Source organism: Corythoichthys intestinalis, chromosome 7 (genome assembly GCF_030265065.1).
Source record: "Corythoichthys intestinalis isolate RoL2023-P3 chromosome 7, ASM3026506v1, whole genome shotgun sequence".
NCBI lineage: Eukaryota > Metazoa > Chordata > Actinopteri > Syngnathiformes > Syngnathidae > Corythoichthys > Corythoichthys intestinalis.
This window is the reverse complement of record NC_080401.1, coordinates 51887984-51910386: the sequence shown is the minus strand read 5'-3', so window position 1 is coordinate 51910386 and position 22403 is coordinate 51887984. Positions and strand designations below refer to the sequence as shown.

General features: G+C 39.3%; 1 protein-coding gene across 2 annotated transcripts in view; it reads left to right on the top strand.

Moving 5' to 3' along the window:
* The window catches only part of LOC130919455 (gamma-aminobutyric acid receptor subunit gamma-3), a 61218-nt gene extending 43018 nt beyond the window's left edge, over positions 1-18200 (top strand). For both annotated transcript variants that reach the window (XM_057842192.1, XM_057842191.1), the window contains 3 exons: positions 32-184; positions 11457-11656; positions 11919-18200. In XM_057842192.1, the coding sequence (XP_057698175.1) occupies positions 32-184; positions 11457-11656; positions 11919-12200 (635 nt within the window). In that variant the 3' untranslated portion in view covers positions 12201-18200. The remainder of the gene's footprint in view (positions 1-31; positions 185-11456; positions 11657-11918) is intronic.
* Positions 18201-22403: the final 4203 nt, after the last annotated feature.

The window sequence follows — 22403 nt, the reverse complement described above, 5'->3', positions numbered from 1 at the left end:
TTGGATCCAGGCTATGGTGCGCCTGCTGCAGGCGACTACATGGTGATGACGGTCTACTTCGACTTGAGGAGGCGAATGGGCTACTTCACCATCCAGACGTACATTCCTTGCATACTCACCGTGGTGCTCTCGTGGGTCTCTTTCTGGATCAAGAAGGACGCCACACCGGCCAGGACAGCTTTGGGTCAGTGAAAACGTCTTATCCTAATCCAAGATTCTAACAGTATGATAGCATTTAAGCGGAAGTTCAGAATTTTTGACATTAGGCTTCATCTTCGAGTTAGTGGGGGTTTAATTAGTTGGTGTTGTTGATTTCAACTAATTACGTGCTGTTTCTTAGTTATTTGTTAATGGCGTACCGCAAGCAACACGTCACTTCCGCTCATTAATATTCATGACATTAGCTACTGTTGCTAAGTAGGGACAAGCCACCGTTTGTCCCTAATAGGAAATGAATGGAAATTGTGTACGAAGGAGATGTTTACAGAGCTAAACCTACCAATTCTCTACGAAAAATGACGTGTCTGGTGCCAAATTGACTGGCAAAGATGTGGAAGAACATAAAAATGTTCAGTTAAAGATGAGATGAGAGATGGCTTTAGTGTCGAAGGCTGAAAAAGCCGAAAAAAAACGAGCCGACCTAAGTATAGGTTTAGCTTTTTTATCGACGCGACTGACAATGACATTCTCCTGTTTCAACAAGCTATCCTTTACCATCAGCCCTGGTTAGCTTTGTGTAGTGATCGCAAATGTTACTCAGTGACAGCCAACGAACACTTTAAATTTTTTCATTGATAACAAATCTTAATCTTATAATTTATTTACACTTCCCCCAGTCAGATACCATTGTAATTCTTTTCAGGTCATTCATTGTCACACACAAGCAGTACGGCACAACGTTACGCTAAAAAAGATAAGTTAAAAATATAAAAATGGCTTACCTCTTTGTCCTCTGAAAGACCATGCCAAGCCAACATAATGTTTACTGCATATGAAACGTGAATGGATTCGCCGAGCTGGTGTTAAAGTCCGCGCAACTTGATTCGGTCTTCACATTTTTTCCTCCCGAGTTTTTGGTTTCCGGAAACGTATGAAGAAAACATCCTTCGTGTGTCGTAATGTCTAGAGTCGTTTCTACAAGTTCCAAAAAAGCAATGCGTGATCGGCATGTTCGTTTTTGAAAGATTACCGGCGAAAAGTAGCACTAATTACGTTGTGTCTATGCGAGGACGTGTCGATAATGTCCCACTTCGGCTTTACTTCCACTTTACGATGCGACGTCATGGTCTAAAAATAGCCTGCGTGCGGTACGCCATTTCAGGGCTCCGGAGTGGCTAAGCTAACACGAGTCAAGGGTTCCATCCTAGCATGCCAATGAAAAACGATATTAACAGATCTAACATAGTCAAAAAAATTAAAAATATAGATCGTTGTTCAAAATACCCATGCAGCCAAAGCAATGTCACACCAAACGGCCGTAATTCATTTATTTCTGCGGGACTAATTTTTGGGATGCGTAATGCAACCACAATAGAGAGGAGTGCTTCGGCCACTCATGCTGATGCTGCAATCGAGGAAGGTGGGAAGTCAGACTTATCCCACTTGAATGGTACCAGTTGCGACCTAAAAGAGTTCCAAGAGTTGTTTATTTTGGCCATCAAAAGACATGTTGACCTGGCTCCTCATAAGCGATCAAATAGTGGAGGAAAAACGACGACTAAGGTAAATAGACCACACTGTAAACTGCCTTCTTTAGTTGTACTATTGACGGTCTTCTTTTTAACAGTCAGCACATTTTGTCGAGTGACGTCTGATTGAACACTGGAAGTCCCGGGTTTTTTTTGACTATAATGAAAGACCAGACAGGCATCAAACTACCCCGATACCAAACTGACTACTTGGCTTTGTCAAACAATAGACCACTCAAGCAAGCAATCAAGGAGACAACCCTACACACTCCTGTGGAGTCGCTGCCTAAGGTTAAGGAGGAGGCGGTCACTCTGGATAGCTGCAATTAGCATTTTAAATATTTGCAAATCCAGGGCACCCATGGCTTTGTCAAACATGGAGGACCACGGAGATGGCCAGTTACCGTGTTCGACAATATGATTGTCATGGCAGCACTAAATGCATATGTGTTGTATGAAGCATGCACCGGAAGGCAAGAGAGTCAGGTGGACTTCTTGGTGGGTCTTGCAAAGGAATTTGCTTTTTCTCATGTGGGCGCAAAGAAGGTGCAGAAGGAAAAATTGTTTTGGCAACACTTAGCCACGGGAAAAGGGCGAAGTGTCATATGTCACCACATAAAAAATGGGTTTTTTTTTATTTATTTTTTTTTAGGGCTGTCAAATTTATCGCGTTAACGGGCTGTAATAAATTATTTTAATGAATCATGGTAAAATATTTGATGCATTTAACGATGCACGGAATGAACCGTTCATGCATTGCCTCAAACAGATTACAATGACGCTGTTTTTTGCATATTGAGAAATAAGGGCAGAGTAATGCGAGTGGACACAGGCGTTCATTGGACCGTGCCGTTTATTAGCATAAGCTTTGGCAACTCTTTCACAACAAACATAACTATTGTGGTGAGCAACATGGAGAACAATGTCAGGAAATGATCTTTTTTTAACACGCATTATTGAACACAACGCAGAACATATACCATTTGCAGCCACCACTGACCGTCATGGTTGCCCTACTTCCCATCATGCATTTGGGCGGAACAGTTAAGTCGCTACTGTATCATTTAGTGAAAGCACAACAAAAATAATATTCATATCTCTCAAAAACAAATAATGTTCACAAAAAGAAAAGCGCTCAATGCAAAGAGAACTGGCATTCCCAATCAAAATAGCTATGCAAAATACACATAAAACTTACTCAAACTTTATTCAAACATTTCGTTTAGCTCAACAAATACACTAGATGGCAATATTTACCTTGTGGCGTATTTCATTCACTACCTTACGTAGCTAAAGACACTATGGAAGAACGGCAGGAAGCCTATGTGACGTCCCGCTCACAACGTCAACAATGCCGAGCTATGAGTTTATTTTTTGATTGAAAATTTTACAAATTTTATTAAAATGAAAACATTAAGAGGGGTTTTAATACAATATTACTATAACTTGTACTCACATTTATCTTTTAAGAACTCCAAGTCTTTCTATCCGTGGATCCCTTTAACAGAAAGAATGTTAATAATGTTAATGCCATCTTGTGGATTTATTGTTATAATAAACAAATAAAATAGGTATGTTCAGTATGTTGAATGTATATATCCGTCTTGTGTCTATCTTTTTATTCCATCAATAATTTACAGAAAAATATGGCATATTTTACAGATGGTTTGAATTGCAATAAATTACGATTAATGAATTTTTAAGCTGTGATTAACTCGATTAAAAATTTTAATCGTTTGACAGCCCTAGTTTTTTTATTACACCGTCCCTTGTACAGTAGGCAAACTGCAGTTTTTGGAATATGTAAACAGGTTGTCCGCCCGATTGCATGCCTGAGTGGTCCACTGTCCGACAAAGCCAAGGCAGCCCTGCCTTGCAAACCCTCAAGATGTTACTTAGTAATCCAACCCTGTGGTTTTGCGAGTGTGAATTGGAATGACCAATGAGGACCTCGATGCTCACAAAAGATATGTTGATTAGGGTCAGATGACCCTCTCTGGATACAAAAGGGATAAGTATCAACTGATCCACCCTTGGTAGTTCTAGTGTGATTGAAGTAAGTCGTGAGGTCGGGGTGCTTTTCTCTCTGAATTTGCGATTAGGGCCTCTCACTTAGAGTGGCGTTCCAATGATATTTTTCCTGGTCAGAGGTTGGAAAACTCTGACTTCCCAACTTCCTCGATGCAGCATCAGTCTAAGGGGTTTTGACTAAAGAATGGCAAAATAGTAAAACGTGCATTTAGAGGCTGTGGTAACAGACAGAAGAAATGGGCAAATGAGGTTCCACAAATTACCTATGAAGAACAAGGAACAATCCTAACTGTGGATACTTGCTGCTGGCTACAAGATCAACACACCGGTGGAAAAAATATCAGTCCGCTCTGCAGCCTGTTACCTCCAGAGCTACTGGATTACAAATGTTGCTGTTCACACCACAGTTATTGATATGCAATGATAAGTTTTAATAACTTCATCCTGATAACATAGCCGTCACTATTCATTGCATGGGTCATTGGTGATTTTCATGCATGCATATGCTGCATGCTAAGACGGGCCCATTGACCCGTGCTAGCTTAGCCACTCCGGAGCCCTGAACTGCACGAAATTTGTTGAAATCAACTCCACCGACTAATTGAACCCCCGGTAACTCGAAGATTAAGCCTAATGTCAAAAGTTCTGAACTTCTCCTTTAAGCATTAGATGAAAATTAAAGCTTTTTTTAAAAGTCAGGTTAACACAAAAAATTGGGGAAAAAATGAAGAATCTAAGTAACTTGTGTGGGACTGCAGATATCGATTATTTTAGTAGTCGATTAATCAATGAACTAGTTAGTTCGAATTATCGAGTAATCGGATAAACATTTTAAAAAATGTAAAATACCTGAACTGAGCCTCAAACGTTATAAAAAAAAAAGAAAAATAAGGATCTATGTACAAACTAAAGAACAATTGGCTAACTCACATAGCAAAAGTCTGCTAGCTTAAATGCTACAAAATACTGTTTTTTTTTTTTTTTTTTTACAATGCTTTACAATTCTCTAAACAAATGATTCAGACACATATTCCCACAAAAATTGGCTAAATATACCTTTAAACTAATTTTCGAATGCATTAAAAAAAACATTAGCTCAAACAAAAAGTTAGCTTATGTTGGTCTTAACAGGGAGCTGCTGGATTTGGCCATGTAAAATGAGGCAGACGAGAGGGCAGTGTATCCCACCAAATAAAAAAAAACTAAATGCAAACACTTACAAAAACAAACCATTACAACGTCACTTTAATTAAACAAATATTCAAAGCAGCAAAGTTTAATTTGAAACTTTTTTTTAGGGTTGTTCCGATCATGTTTTGCTCCCGATCCGATCCCGATCGTTTTAGTTTGAGTATCTGCCGATCCCGATATTTCCCGATCCGATTGTTTTTTTGTTTTTTTTGCTCCCGATTCAATTCCAAGCATTCCCGATAATTTTTCCCGATCATATACATTTTGGGAATGCATTAAGAAATAAATGAATAAAACGCGGACGAATATATACATTCAACATACAGTACATAAATACTGTATTTGTTTACTATGACAATAAGTCCTCAAGATGGCATTTACATTATTAACATTCTTTCTGTGAGAGGGATCCACGGATAGAAAGACTTGTAATTCTTAAAGGATACATGTGACTTTATATATTGTGACTAATTATTGCCATTTGGTGTATTTGTTGAGCTTTCAGTAAATGATACTGTAGCCATTTAACTTCTGCCCAAATCCATTATAGGAAGTGCAACCATGACTGTGCGTAGTGGTACCAATTGATATATTTCCTCTGCTTTGGGAAATAACATAGGGTGTTAAGAAAAAGATCAACTACTACCTTTCTTCCCCACATTGCTTCCCACTATATTTTTAATTGTTGAGAGAAGGATTGTAAGGCTTCAAAAGCTGCCAAAATTCTCTCTACTCATTTTACGTTGCCTTTTAGCTCTATGTATACGTAAAACGGTGCCATTACAGATTGAAAGCGTCAATGCGTGAGTGGGTAGTGCAGCGCATGCGTTAATTGCGTTAAATATTTTTATGTTATTACCACCGTTAACGCGATTTTAAAAAAGGCATGTCCGATATTTTTTTTGCCGATTCCGATACTTTACATCGGTAAAGATGTCCCGATCGATCGGGACATCTTTACTTTTCTTCTAATCGAATACTCGAGTTATTCGATTAATTGTTGCAGCGCTAAACTCGTGTATCGTTAATATGGATATTGAGAAAGAAAACCTGCCTCAGTATTGAGGCTGACTTGGTTCCTCCTCTTTATTTCAGATGATCTGACCTATTTCGGAGAATTTGCGGATTGCGGCTATACAGTATACAGTATACTGCCAATTGGCAGTGTATCAAATACTTGTTCTCCCCACTGTATTTATCTGCCATTTGTATAATCAAAAAACAGAAATGTGTCCACGTTATTCGTGTCTCTCCTGCTTCCTGTGAGTCTAACTAAACCCCACCCCTCCCTTTCCCGATCTGCTCGTGCTGCCGCTCATTCACTTCAAAGCTTGTTAAGTCTAATTTTGAAGCGGCCAATCATATTGCAGAGTGCAGACTCCCGAAATTACTGATTACCGGTATGAAGAGTTTCCATGGCATCTGTTTGCCTGATTTTGTTTTAAAACCTCATCATACTTTCAAACTGGTAAACTACTTTGACTAGAATCCTGACCTTGAGTTGAAACCATACTCAAATAACTGATTTGAAATGTATCAGTGGCCAACTGTGCTGTGTGTTTGTTTTGTCTGGGGGTGCGGGGGGTGTCCAGGTGCTTGTAAGCAGGCCAGGCTCCACAAAAAGGGAAACAGTGGGTTATGGGCCTAAAATAACTGGGGCCAGCTGGTTGCCACAGTAACATCAGTGTACGCACAGGGGAGTGAGGGGAGGAAGTCATACACAGATGTGCCAGGAACAGTGGACATTAAGAAAATAGAATACATATATACTGTAGATATAGCCTTTATTGTCTTTGTACAGAGTACAATGAAACTTAAAGCATCGCCATAATGGGCACCACGTAAAACAAGCAAAATTACTATAAGGTTAAAGCGGAAGTGCAGAATTTTTGACATTAGGCTTAATCTTTGAGTTAAAGGTGGTTTAAAGAGCATACGACAGGAGAAAAAAAGTTTTAAATGGCATTATTATGTGAATTAGAATCATATTTTGAGACGATTCGACTATATACAACAATTTAGCAAAGCGCAGATGACGAGAAATTAGTCTTTTAATCTGCTGGTTAGCCACGCCTACCATTATAGGGCTTTAGCGTCCCCAACAGGTGGATGACGTCAGCGGTAGACTGGGCTCATTGGTTTTACTATTCAGCCCATTGAGGGGGAATTATTCAGAACGAGGAAAACGCGACGAAGAGAGCCGCAAAATGTCATTGTTTCAGTCTCTCTATTCCAATATTTTTACAGGATATTTTTTTTATCAAAGTATTTTCCCCAATAGCTATATAAATGGCTTGAGAAGGACCAGTCAGCCCGTCGAGGGGGAACTATTCACAACGAGGAAAACGCGACGAAGAGAGCTGCAAAATGTAATTGTTTCTGTCTCTTTACTTCAATATTTTTACAGGATATTCTTTTTATCCAAGTATTTTCCCCAACTGCTAAATAAATGGCATGATCATGACAAATAACAGTCTTGTGCTAAATGGAATGTGAAATAATATAAATGCATCTATTCAGGACGACATGGCAAAATTATTCCATAATGGTCAAAAATGTCGACTTCACCTTTACTGTCGCACCTCCCGAACGATATTTTATGACACCTAAATCGGACATATGTCATTTCCCTTCCCCGGCTTCGGAGAATGTAAACAAACCAAAAGGCGTGACAGCTAGCCGACATGCTAACCCGAACCGAGTGATGTTTCAAAGTCTTCGAAGCGGAAAATCACACATAACTAGCCTGGATTTATTGACATGACAACTGGGTTGCCGAATGTCATCGCGGATCGGCAAACCGCCCGGCGGAGAGCAATCTACAGTTCGTTCCCCGGAGGAGGGTGGCTGCAGTTGTTGTGCAGCTAACGTGCTGCTAATGTGCATGAGGACAGCTTTTTACATGCCTATCAATGATCAAACGTAAGTAGTCATTTATTTAAAGAAAGTTTGCAGTGTTTACTTTGTAATCGCTGTATTCGTATTTGACATAATACAAAACAAGATGTTTACTCACTTCCTCGTAAGTCCAATGGTCCCACAGTAAATATCCACGGTGAATGGGAACCTTTTGAAACTCCAAAAAGGCGCATACGCCTCTCCCTCATACAGAAAGATTTTTCTGCAGCCGTTTGGCTGGCGTGATGCGAAAAATAAACGTATTAATCCGCAAAATCAGCTGAATCTTTCGTCCTCATACACAACAGTACGCTGTATAGTGAAGAGGACGTCTTCTACCGTACACGTCACAGCGAATGCAAGACCGAAGCCGGAAGTCACTCATTTTCATGGCGCGGGATTCAAAAAAACTAAATAAATATAGCGATCGCTTCCACACACATCCAAGCGGTCCATATCATTCAGGAGCATAAAATCCCGCGTGTATTATGAAATAAACATGCTTTTTCGTGTCACATGCACTTTAATTAGTCGGTGGAGTTGATTTCAACCAGTATTGTCACAGATTGCTTAAAAAAGTAATTTAATTACTGATTACACCTCAAAAAAGTAATCTAGTTACTTCACTGATTACTTTATTATCAAAGTAACTAAGTTACTTTAAAAGTAACTTATCAGTTACTTTTGACCAATTTTTCTCCTTTTATACCTCAACATAAAAATGACAGCAGAAAAATGTCATCACATGTAATTGAATTTTTCACATAAGGCTTAATCTTTGAGTTAGCGGTGGTTTAATTAGTCGATGGAGTTGATTTCAACCACCCATTGACTTGCGCTAGCTTAGCCACTCCGGAGGCCTGAAACAAATAACTGACAAACTGCACGAAATATGTTCAAATCAACTCCAACGACTAAATAAACCCCAGCTAATGCCAAGATAAAGCCTAATGTCAAAAATTCTGAACTTCTCCTTTAAAATAAAGACCTAGCTGTTATAATACTGTCTATAAAAGTTGTAAAGCAATAAAACAAACAACAAAAATTAATGAAATGAACAAGAATCCTACAACGTATTTCATACGTATTTTCATACGTTTCAACGTATCTTTTGCTTTGCTTAGCCAAAACTACACCTGTGGAGGCAAGATGGATATTTAGAATAGGATATTTATTTGTGCAAGTTCTCCCACTTGAAAATATTACAGATGCCTGTAATTGTCAACATGGGTAAACCTCAACCATGAGAGACAGAATGTGGAAAAAAAACACAGAAAATCACATTGTTTGATTTTTAAAGAAATTATTTGAAAATCATGGTGGAGAATAAGTATTTGGTCAATACCAAAAGTTCATCTCAATGCTTTGTTATGTACCCTTTGTTGGCAATAACGGAAGCCAAACGTTTCCTGTAACTCTTCACAAGCTTTTCACACACTGTTGCTGGTATTTTGGCCATGCAGATCTCCTCTAGAGCAGTGATGTTTTGGGGCTGTCGTTGGGCAACACGGACAACTCTTGAGTGGTAGATTGGGGCACAGTTGACTTGTCTTTGTTGATTTACTGCTGTCTTCTCTGCTATAATAATAACCAACACAGCCCCGTGTTCAATACAAAACCCTCCTACCACGACAAAACAAGTAGGAACTAATATTCACATAGGAACTAAAGTTATACAACATAAAATATACAATATAAATGAATACTACATCACATTTGTAAGATATAAACACATAATAAGATAAATAATAGCCCATTTAAATAAAATAAATTGAAATGAGCTAAAACACTTGTAATTAAAAAATAAGAATAATACACACATCCTGCTTACACAATTAAATTTATTAATTTCTGTGTGTGGAAAATCCACCAATAAAGCTTTTAAAAACCGTTCATAAGAGAAAAAAAAATGATTCATTGAGGCATTTCATTTGTAAAATACATGTTAAAAGCTTTGTCATTGGGATTGCTTTTCTCTTAAAGCACAGGACTTCTTTCTCTCTTTAGCACAGGACTTCTTTTTTCTTCTTTCTTTCAGAAAGAAAACTGACCAATACGCGGAGTCTGAAAGGCAAATTGTTGTTGGATTATCTTTAAATACCCGCTACTTTTTGAGGAGAATTCTAGCTTTGTATAGGCTAATGTTCCTATTGTTGAAAGGTGTGTAATAAACAACTAGCTCATTTATATTTTGCATTTTGTTTTCTTACTGTACCAAAAATGAACCGAACCATGACCTCAAAACCGAGGTACGTACCGAACCGAGATTACCCTTTTAAGGGTATCAAATGATATACTTTTGGCAACAGACTCTGGCAAGTTTGTTGTTTTAGTTCTTTTTGATTTATCTGAAGCATTTGATACTGTAGACCATGAGATTTTAATTTCTCGTCTCGAACACAGTGTGGGTATTCAAGGTATCGCTCTTGAATGGTTCAAGTCGTACCTAAATGAACGGAGTTTTTCTCTGAAAATGGGCAATTTTATCTCCAAAAAGGCATCACTTCCACACGGGGTTCCCCAGGGATCTGTCCTCGGCCCTCTTTTATTTTCGCTTTATTTATTGCCTCTTGGGTCTGTTTTTAGGAAACATTGTGTTTTATTTAGTTTGTATGCTGATGACTGTCAGATCTATTTTCCAATGGCACAAAATGGCACGTTCTGTCAACTCATGGAATGCCGCAATGACATATAAAGTCGTGGCTTTCAGTTAATTTTTTAAGTTTGAATGATAGCAAGACTGAAGTCATGGTGGTCAGACCAAGGATGCAGGCCTGCCTGAATGTTGACCTCGATTCATTGTCTCCATTTCTTAAGAACTGTGTCAAAAATCTAGGGGTCCAATTTGATTCTGATTTTAAATATGAGAAGCAGATTTCTTGCATTGTCCGTGACTGTTTTTATCAGCTTCGCTAGATTGCTCAGGTGAAATCTATTGTTTCACGCTCTGATTTGGAGAAATTGATCCATGCTTTTGTCATAACTCGGCTGGATTATAGTAATTCTTTGTATGCAGGCGTCGGTCAGGTTGCACTGGCCCGTCTACAACTTTTGCAAAACTCAGCTGCTCGACTCCTAACTAAAACCAGCAGGCACGAACATATCACCCCGATTTTAGCATCTCTTCACTGGCTCCCAGTACATTACCGAATACATTTTAAGATATTATTTGTTTTTAAATGTTTGAATAATCTTGCGCCGCCATATCTGTCAGAACTGCTTCAGCCTTACAGTCCAACCAGAACCTTCAGATCAGCTGACCACCTGCTTCTAGAAGTCCCAAGATCAAGGCTGAAGCTATGACTGTTTATTTTATTTTTGTGTTTGTTTTATCTTTGAAAGTTAACTTATTTTGCTGTTTTATGGTATGTAAAGCACTTTGGTCTTCTTGGCAGATTTTTTAAATGTGCTATACAAATAAAGTTGATTGATTGATTGATTGATTGATTGATTGATTGATTGATTGATTGATTGATTGATTGATTGATTGATTGATTGATTGATTGATTGATTGATTTTGTGTACCGTTACACCCCTAATTTTGCCACATGGCAAATACCACTTTTGGTTCTCGCTGTCTCTCAAATTTGTAGCGTGATTTCCCATTTTGAATAGAGCACTGTTTTTGCTGCTTTTTGTTTGCTACAGGCATCACCACTGTGCTAACGATGACCACTCTGAGTACAGTAGCCAGAACATCTCTGCCCCGCGTATCCTACGTGACAGCCATGGACCTTTTCGTCACTGTCTGCTTCCTGTTCGTCTTTGCCGCCTTGATGGAGTACGCCACCTTGAACTATTACTCCAGCAGCACCCGCAGACCGCGATGCATGGACAGGAAACGACACGTAAGTCCCGTGAGGGCGTGAAAGCCTCATCGTAATGTCGTGGGGGTCCGCTCTACTGGTAAATGAAATAAAAAAAGGCACACAAGGTGACTGGAGCTTATCTGATGGTACTTTGTCGAATCAGCGGCAGCTGATGGGAGAAAACCTTTAAAAAGCTTCAGATGAGGAGATGCTGCCCTTTTGCAGCTCTTTAGATAAGACTCCTATTTTCAGCTACACAGCTTTATATTGAGTTTTTCTGCCCTCTTTTTTTTTTTCCCAGAACTACTTGGTCCTGGACACGAGGCCGCCTCCTCACACGGTGGTGGCCCTGAACAACTCGACATACTGGCGGGACTTTGACGACACGTGCGCCTCGCGCTGTTTGGATGGCAAAGACTGCGGCGCCTTCTTCTGTTGCTACGATGATTGCAAAGACGGCGCCTGGCGGAGAGGACGCGTCCACATTGACCTGCTGGAGCTGGACACCTACTCCAGGGTCTTTTTTCCCACTTCTTTTCTCCTTTTCAACGTGGTCTACTGGGTGGGATATCTCTACCTTTAGCGGCGCCTCGTGATGACATCAGAGAGTTTGGAAAGATGGGCCTACACTGGGAACTGCTCCCAAGCCAATAAATAAATTGCTGAAAAAAATACTTACCATCAACATGACCAACATTAAAATACAGCACTATCGTTAAAAAACAAGCAGTGGTTTTAATGCTTAAAAACAATACAGCTGTGCCTTGGGATACAAATTTAATTCGCTCATAATTTCAGATACTCTAACATGACCCAGTTTAAATGCTAACACTGATGCTGGGCGATTTTAAAATAGCGATCGGAAAACATTTTAGCACAATCTTAGTGATCAACAGTGTTGTCACGGATTACTTGAAAAAGAATTTGATTACTGATTACGCTTCAAAAAAGTAATCTACTTACTTTACTGATTACTTTATTATAAAAGTAACTAAGGTACAGTCGTATGAAAAAGTATCTGAACCTTCTGGAATTTCTCACATTTCTGCATAAAATCACCATCAAATGTGATCTGATCTTCGTCAAAATCACACAGATGAAAAAAGTTTCTGCTTTAACTAAAACCACACAAACATTTATAAGTTTTCATATTTTAATGAGGATTGCATGTAAACAATGACAAAACAGGGAAAAAAATAAGTGAACCCTCTGCCTAAGGAGACCTAAAAAGCAATTGAAACCCAATTTTTACCAAAAATTTTAAGTCAAGTTTGAGCCCAATCACTGATGAGTGGTTTAAAGCCAGTGTTGTCACAGATTACTTGAAAAAGTAATTTAATTACTGATTACTGATTACGCCTCAAAAAAGTGATCTAGTTACTTTAATGATTACTTCATTATCAAAGTAACTAAGTTACTTTAAAAGTAATCTATCAGTTACTTTTTACCCATTTTTCTCCCTTTGCCGCCTCAACATAAGAATAAAACAGAAAAATTTCATCACATGTAATTGACTTTCCGATGATTTAATTTAAAGGGGAATATCAGAATTTCACGCTAGCTTAGCCCCTCCGGAGCCCTGAAACTAACAAATATCTGACAAACTGCTTGGAATTTGTTCAAATCAACTCCACCGATCAATTAAACCCTGCTAACTCTAAGATTAAGCCTAATGTAAAAACTTCTGAATTTCGGGTTATGGTTAACAGCATATCAGTGCCAATGTCAAACAATGCAAACTGACGGCACAATAATCAACAATACACAAGTGGATTGTACAGTGCAATAAACACAAAGATGGTGGCGGGCGCGGATGCGCGTGCAGCCGTGCCCATTAACAACCTGGAAGTAACTCCTCTCAACACACACGCGGTCAATTTGGCCACAAAACGTGGCCGCAACTAAGCACTTTACACTCAGTTGGACTTACAACACATCCCACAGATGCTAAACAAACACATCACCTCACGGCATGAATGTGCAACACGCATATAATGTAAACAAAGCTTGCCAACTTGGAGCGATGACTGCCCGTCGTTGCTACGGCAAAACTACGAAACGGCCGCGCATGTAGGGGGCCCAACCTTTTGCTGATACCCTCCAGAATGAAGGAAAAATACTCACCTTCATTCATGGATAGCCACTGATCAACATTCCCTCGCAACGTCTCAATACTCGGCGCGAATGTCCACCCGCCTCAGTCCCACAACACGTGACGCGAGACCAAAACAGGAAATAGCTAAGAGGTTGTCATGGAAACACGTACCGGGAACCTTTTATTTTAGCATTTTCTACTCAAAATGCTCTTCGTACATGACTACAATATTTTTCATTCTACATACGTTATGAGGCAATGGAAAAATAGTAACGCAGAGTCATTAAGGAAACTAACTTCAATCAGATTACTGGTGTAGAAAAATGAAGGCGTTAGATTACTCGTTACTGAAAAAAGTAATCAGATTACAGTAACGCGTTACTAACTAACACGTTACTGACAACACTGTTTAAAGCTGCCCTGCCCACTATAAAACGCACACCTGGTAAGAAATGTCTTGATGAGAAGCATTGGCTGATATGCATCCTGGCTAGGTCAAAAGAGCTGCCTGAAGACCTACGATCAAGGATTGTTGATTTGGATAAAGCTGGGAAAGGATACAAAACCATCTCTAAAAATCAGGATGTTCATCAATCGACAGGCAGAGAAGTTGGCTACAAATGGAGAGAGTTTGGCACTATTGCTTCTCTCCCAAGGAGTGGCCGTCCACTAAAGATGATACCAAGAGTTCAGCGCAGAATACTCAGAGAGGTTCAAAAACAACCCTAGAGTGCCTGCTAAAGACTTACAGAAATCACTGGAACAGTCCAATATCTCTGTGCACACATCAACTATATGTAAAAAAAATGGCCAAGAATGGTGTTCATGGGAGGACTCCACGGAGGAGGCCACTGCTGTCTAAAAAAACATTGTTGCTTGTTTAATGTTCGCAAAAAATCACTTGGACACGCCACAGAAGTTTTGGCAAAATATTTTGTGGACTGATATAACCAAAGTTGAATTGTCTGGGAGTAACACACAACGTCATGTGGTGGAGGAAAAATGAAACAGCTCACCAACATCAACAACTTTGAAGCATGGTGGAGGGAGCATCGTGATTTGGGGCTACATCAGGCAGTCATTTATGGAAGAATAAATTCAAAAGTTTATTAGCATGTTTTGCAGGAAAACCTGAAGCTGTCTGTTAGACAGTTGAAGCTTAAATGACGATGGATGCTGCAACAAGACAATGATCCAAAACACAGAAGTAAATCAACTTCAGAATGGTTTCACCTTCTGGACTGGCCAAGTCTAAATCCAGACTTGAACCCCATTGAGATGCTGTGGCATGACCTAAAATCAGCGATTCATGCCAGACATCCCAGGAATCTGACTGAACTACAGCAGTTTTGTCTCATTAAAATGTGAAATCCTGTAAATATTTGGGTGGTTTTAGTTCAAGCAGACAGTTTTTTCATCTGTGTGATTTTGACAAAGATCACATTTGATGTTGATTATATGCAGAAATGTGAGAAATTCCAAAAGAATTCAAGATACTTTTTCATACCACTGTACTTTAAAAGTAATTTATCAGTTCATTTTTACCTATTTTTCTCTCTTTGCCGCCTCAACATAAGAATGACCGCAGAAAAATTCCATCGCATGCAATTGACTTTCCGATAATTGAATTTAAAGGAGAAGATCAGGGTTTTTCACATGGGGCTTGATCTTAGCGGAGTTAGCGGAGGTTTGGTTAGTTGATGGAGTTGATTTCAACAACCATTGACTCGCGCTAGCTTAGCCACTCCGGAGCCCTGAAACTAACAAATAACTGACAAACTGCATGGAATTTGCTGAGATCAACTCCACCGACTAACTGTTGTCTCGAGGTTTGAGCCTGATGTCCAAAATTCTGAATTTCTGGTAAGGGTTAAGAGTTAACAGCATATCAGTGCCAATGTAAAACAATGCAAATTGACTACTCAAATGAATTGCACAGTGCAATAATAGCGCATGTAGGGGGTCCAACCTATCGCTGGAACCCTCCAGAATGAAGGAAAAATACTCACGTTCATTCATGGACGTACACACATCAACATTCCCCCGTACATCCCAACAAGTGGCTGCACTCGGCTCGAATGTGCACCCACACTTGCGCACACCTTTCTCAGTCCCAAAACACTTTGCGTGTGTTGACTAGAGACAAAAACAGGAAGTAACTCTGAGCGGTTACCATGGGAACGAACACGTAGCGGCAACCTTTGCTGCATTTTCTATTCAAAATGCTCTTTGTACATGACTACAATATTCTTCATTCTACATACATTATGAGGCAATAACAAAATTGTAAAGCACAGACACTAAGAAAGCTAACTGTCTCGTTACTGAAAGAAAGCAATCAGATTACAGAAATGCGTTACTTATTAACACGTTAGTGACTACACTAGTGATCAGCTGTGTCATAGTATTGTTTTGCCAGCCCTTCTAATTTTGGTCTTAGTCTTGTAGGCGAAAATAATTACAGACCACGCCCCCCAAATTCCCCAAATGACCTGATATGACCAGGCCACGCCCCCCAAATGTCACCGAATGACCTGATCTGACCAACCCACGCCCCTAAATGTCCACAAATGACCTGATATGAACAGGCCACGCCCTCCAAATGTCCCCAAATCAACAGGAAGTGACCTGATATTGTCCCCGAAATGTTGCCAAACCAACCTGGGCGGGGCTAAGATCTCTATCTCCACACAGCAAGGACCCAGAGTAATTTCTCCAGAAATTGCAGTTTCTAGTTAGTCTTAGTCATATTTTAGTAATTTCAGAATGTGTCGTCTTCGTCTAGTTTAAGGAGATGGAAACTCAAAAAAATTTCATCTAGTTTTAGTCGACAGTTACTCAAAATGTTTTCCTCTATACAATTCAAATGTTTTCATCCAAAAGCAAAGGTTTCCAATAATTTTGCAAAACAGACGAGCACATATTGTAGCATCTACAAGGACAACGCCAACTTTGTGATAATAATACACACTCGGCAGGAAAAGCAATACGCCATTTTCAATTAAAACCACCTAGAAGCCACGAACTGCATATAAAATCATTTGTCCGAGCATTTAAGAGGATGCTCGCCACGCTAAAGTTGATGCTAATGCTAACACAAATGCTATGCTAACACGACGAGTTACATTTAGTGTGTGATGATCACTCAGCACAGACCTTTAAAGGCTTAAGAAACATTGCATATTCTCTCTTGCCAAGATAAGAAAACAAATCTTACCATGTGTTTCCAAACAAGCAAGATGGAGCCTGGAGAGGACGCCAGTGCAAAATGATTGGCAGATTTTGAACAGTCCCTCAAAAAGAGAAAATGTTGATGGTTTTTAAGCGGTTTATTACACTGTAAGTTGCGTAAAAAAGAAATTTACACATATTGTGCACCCAATACCAAATTTATTTCATTTTTCGAACACATGCTAGCTTAATATTAATATATGGTACAATTGTAGGGGTCATTGTATAAAAGTTATACCTAAAAAAAAAATTTTTTAAATCTTGAAAAGAATCTTGATTAGATGATATGAAAAAAAAAATTGGAATCATATTTTGGCCAGATTACCCAGCTCTAGTTAACACTGTACTTAAAGCAACACTTGGTAACTTTCCAGTTTTGTTGAATCAAGCGACGCCGGTGGACAAAAGCGGTAGTGTTTTGCCTTTAGGAAGACTGCGTTTCCCATGAGGACCAGTACTGCGTTTCCCATGAGGACCAGCGCACACCCGCACAGTGTCGTAAAATCATGACGGTCACCTGCAGATGGATTAAGCAACATTTCTGTTTCCAGTGGCTGTGTAAAGTATGAAAATTAATAAGGTGATGAATCCAGTAGTGGCTAAGCAATAGCATATGACGGTTAGCACCCGGTTGGGTGGGTGTCATGCCAGCAAGTGAAAGCAATGTTTATCCTGTAACTCCTGGTAGCCTCCCTCTCTTTTTCCTCCTCAGACGAAACTTTTTGTCTCTTTTGTTGCTCTGCCATCTTTGCAGAATTCGCACGAAAGCATTCGCATCGACTTCCGTCCATATAATGAATGGGGAAAGGGGGAAGTGACGTATGCCGTAAAGCAGTCAGCACATTTGTCTTTTTGGGTGTGTGTGGCAGGGTTCCTGCCACCCTCCTCAAAGTTAACTAGTGCCGGTGAAAGCGATACAGACCCCCTCAAGATATAAAAGAGAAGTCGTTCAACTAGTTATCAGTCGACATATCATCACAAATGTTATGAAAATAGTTTATAAAGGTTGAAAAGTTACTTAGTGTTGCTTTAAATATCAGAACATTTAAAATCATTTGAATAACTATTCAATTCAAATGTCACATACTGAACGTTGAATAGAAATAAAAATATCCACAATTAAGCTGTCAGCAAAATTGTACTTGAACAATAAATAAAAATGGCGTTCCACGACTGCATATTATATTTTTCATATACAGTGGGGCAAATAAGTATTTAGTCAACCACCAATTGTGCAAGTTCTCCTACTTGAAAAGATTAGAGAGGCCTGTAATTGTCAACATGTGTAAACCTCAACCATGAGAGACAGAATGTGGGGAAAAAAACAGAAAATCATATTGTTTGATTTGTCAAGAATGTATTTCCAAATTAGAGTGGAAAATAAGTATTTGGTCACCTACAAACAAGCAAGATTTCTGCCTGTTAAAGAGGTCTAACGAGGCTCCACTCGTTACCTGTATTAATGGAACCTGTTTTAACTCATTATCGGTATAAAAGACACCTGTCCACAACTTCAGTCAGTCACACTCCAAACTCCACTATGGAGCTGTCGAGGGACACCAGAGACAAAAATGTAGACCTGCACCAGGCTGGGAAGACTGAATCTGCAATAGGTAAAACGCTTGGTGTAAAGAAATCAACTGTGGGAGCAATTATTAGAAAATGGAAGACATACAAGACCACTGATAATCTCCCTCGATCTTGGGCTCCATGCAAGATCTCACCCCGTGGCGTCGAAATGATAACAAGAACGGTGAGCAAAAATCCCAGAACCACACGGGGGACCTAGTGAATGACCTACAGACAGCTGGGACCACAGTAACAAAGGCTACTATCAGTAACACAATGCACCGCCAGGGACTCAAATCCTGCACTGCCAGACGTGTCCCCCTGCTGAAGCCAGTACACGTCCAGGCCCGTCTGCGGTTCGCTAGAGAGCATTTGGATGATCCAGAAGAGGACAGGGAGAAAGTGTTATGGTCAGATGAAACCAAAATAGAACTTTTTGTTAGAAACACAGGTTCTCGTGGAAGAGAAAGGATACTGAATTGCATCCGAAGAACACCATACCCACTGTGAAGCATGGGGGCGGAAACATCATGCTTTGGGGCTGTTTTTCTGCAAAGGGACCAGTACGACTGATCTGTGTAAAGGAAAGAATGAATGGGGCCATGTATCGAGAGATTTTGAGTGAAAATCTCCTTCCATCAGCAAGGGCATTGAAGATGAGACGTGGCTGGGTCTTTCAGCATGACAATGATCCCAAACACACAGCCAGAGCAACAAAGGAGTGGCTTCGTAAAAAGCATTTCAAGGTCCTGGAGTGGCCTAGCCAGTCTCCAGATCTCAACCCCATAGAAAATCAGTGGAGGGAGTTGAAAATCCGCGTTGCCCAAGGACAGCCCCAAAACATCACTGCTCTAGAGGAGATCTGCATGGAGAAATGGGTCAAAAGACCAGCAACAGTGTGTGAAAAACTTGTGAAGAGAAACAGAAAACGTTCTTCGCTTGCTAATTCCCATTAGCAGTTCTGGGGTTCCTGTCTATCCGTCCTGGGAGTGGATCTCTCCTGACTGTGGTACTCCCCAAGGTTTCTCATTTTTCTCCCAATTGACTCTGGAGTTTTTGGAGTTTTTCCTTGCCGGCATGGAGGGTCTTAAGGATAGGGGATACCCAGGACTTGAACTGTATCTATTCATCTTTGTTGCTTCATTTCTAATTGTGTATCATATTGCCTCTGTAAAGCCCTTTGAGACTTCTGTTGTGATTGAGGGCTATACAAATAAATTGAATTGAATTGAATTAAACGTTTGGCCTCCATTATTGCCAACAAAGGGTACATCAATAAGTATTGAGATTAACTTTTGGTATTGACCAAATACTTATTTTCCACCATGATTTGCAAATAAATTCTTTACAAATCAAACAGTGATTTTCTGTTTTTTTTTCCCACATTCTGTCTCTCATGGTTGAGGTTTACCCATGTTGACAATTACAGGCCTCTCTAATCTTTTCAAATAGGAGAATTGCACAATTAGTGGTTGACTAAATACTTACAGTATTTGCCCCACTGTAGAGAGTCTGCCATCTTGTAATACTGTTCAAATGTGCAATGAAAGTAGCGTTGTAGATACAAATCAAACATATTAAGTTTGTACCTAGGCGGAAATGCTAAGCTAATGGTAGCTGGTCGCCTTGAAAAACATGATAATATATATATTTTTTTAAATTGTCAGAATAACAGTAATATTTCAACACCCTCCTGACATTATCAGCTGAAAGTGTTGATTAAAATGTCTCAGTGTAGGTCCATCTTAACGAACGCTCCAAATGTATCCTTAGTGCCTTCTCGTCCTTTGCACACCTCATTAGGGACATATACACAAATGAAGGAATTGACGGTGTTGCTAACTTCTTGACGTGAAAGGAAATGTGTACAGGCACATTGTGGAATCAACTCTATTCTTGTCACTAATCAGGGAATTATTCATTCCTTTGTCAAATAAAATGTATGTTTTGTTAGAAAGTTTCCACAGTGGTAGTTGCTGTAATATTTGATATGTTTACTATGTAGCTATACAAATATTTTTAGATGTTTGACCTTTTAAAGTGACGCTAAAGCTAACATGTTCTCATGTATGATTCATAATTAGTCCAATTTTGACGTAGCTGGTGGATTCACTAGAAATGTATTGACTGAAGTACTCATAATCATTTTTTTTACATGGACAGTATTCCTAGACAATACAATACAATACAATAAAGCACACTTATAAGCTTGACTTTGCTAGTTAGCTGCTAATGTTAGCCTAAAGATGCCTTGCAATCGTATTATTAGTTTAAAAGAAATTATTTAATCTTGGAAGAGGACTTCTAAATTATCTCTTGTTAGCTTATCGAAAAATTAAAACCAAGTTACTGAGGTAAATAGCGACATGAGTTGCTATCACGCTAATAGTTGGTAGTAAAAAAACTGAACAAAAACTGCAAAACCTGTCCTTTTCCCTCTCCATTAACAGCTACAACCCCTAGCAAAAAGTATGGAATCACCAGTCTCGGACAAGCACTCACTCAGACGTTTTATCATGTGGAACAAACTCACATAAAAAACTTGAAAAAATAATGAATTAGTGCAAAAGTGCAACTCTTTAGCATTCAGAAATAGTAAAAGAAATGAATAAAAACATTGTGGTGGTTAGTAAATGTTCATATAGTAAGTGCAGGGAAATATATATGGAATTACTCCATTCTAAGGAAAAAAATCATGAGAAACAAACAAAGAAATAACAATCAAACACATCTCTAGTATTGCAGCTTGCAGTCTCTGAGGCATGGACTTGATGAGTATTCTTCATCAATTTGGTGCCAACTCTCTTTGATTGCAGTTGCCAGATCATCCTTGCAAGTCGGAGCCTTGCTGTGGATTTTTTTCAATTCCCACCACAGGTTATCAATAGGGTTGAGATTTGGGCATGAAATTGACTGGATGAGTCTTTCTCCAAGGAATGCTTTAACAGTTTTAGCTCCGTGGCATGATGCATTGTCATCTTGGAAAATGACAAAGATATTTTCAATTGAAGGGATAAGAAAACTGTCTAAAATTAATCACAGCCATCTCCCCAGTGCCTTTGCCTGACATGCAGCCCCATATCATCAAGGACTGAGGGAATTTTGATGTCTTCTTCAGGCAGTCATCTTTGTAAATCTCACTGGAACGGCACCAAACTAAAGTTACAGCATCATCGCCTTATCAAGAGTCAAGAATCTGCATTGGACAAGGTGTCAAGAGTCAAGAATCTGCACTTTTAGTGTTTCTGAATGCTAAAGAGTTGCAGAGTTTTCAACTAATTTATTATTTTTCAAGCTTTTTATCTAAGTTTGTTCTACATGATAAAATGTCTGAGTGAGTGCTCGTCCGAGACTGGTGATTCAATACTTTTTTTTTTTTTCCCCAAATCATCTGATCATATCATATAGGACATGAAACAAAATAAGACAAAAAACCTAGGTAAGTTTCTTATACTGTAGTTGCCTTTTGGGGGGACCGAAATAATTGCTTTTTTAAGCGTAGGTAAGTTTCACACCTGCTTGTAAATGTCTCCTCTTTGAGCAGATTGACATAACAGACCGTTATCAGGGTAAAAGTGGCTAAATAGCTAATAATAGGCAGCATACATACTGTATGAATGCCTGAACAGTTTTTTTTTTTTAGGAATATTAGCAAGCTAAATAGCTAGCCACATTGCTAACTAGCTAGCGCATGTGCCTAAAATGCCTCACAATGTACAATTTTGAGGCAAAGTTTAAAGCAGTACAGCATTTTGGGGAAAGCTACTGTAATATTAGCTATGGAAAGGACGAGAGCTTATCAAGTAAATAGTGAACAACGTTGCAACTGTAGTGGTAGCAGGTAGCCTAAAATGCCTTGCCAAGATCAAAATAATGTTGAAGTTTAATGTT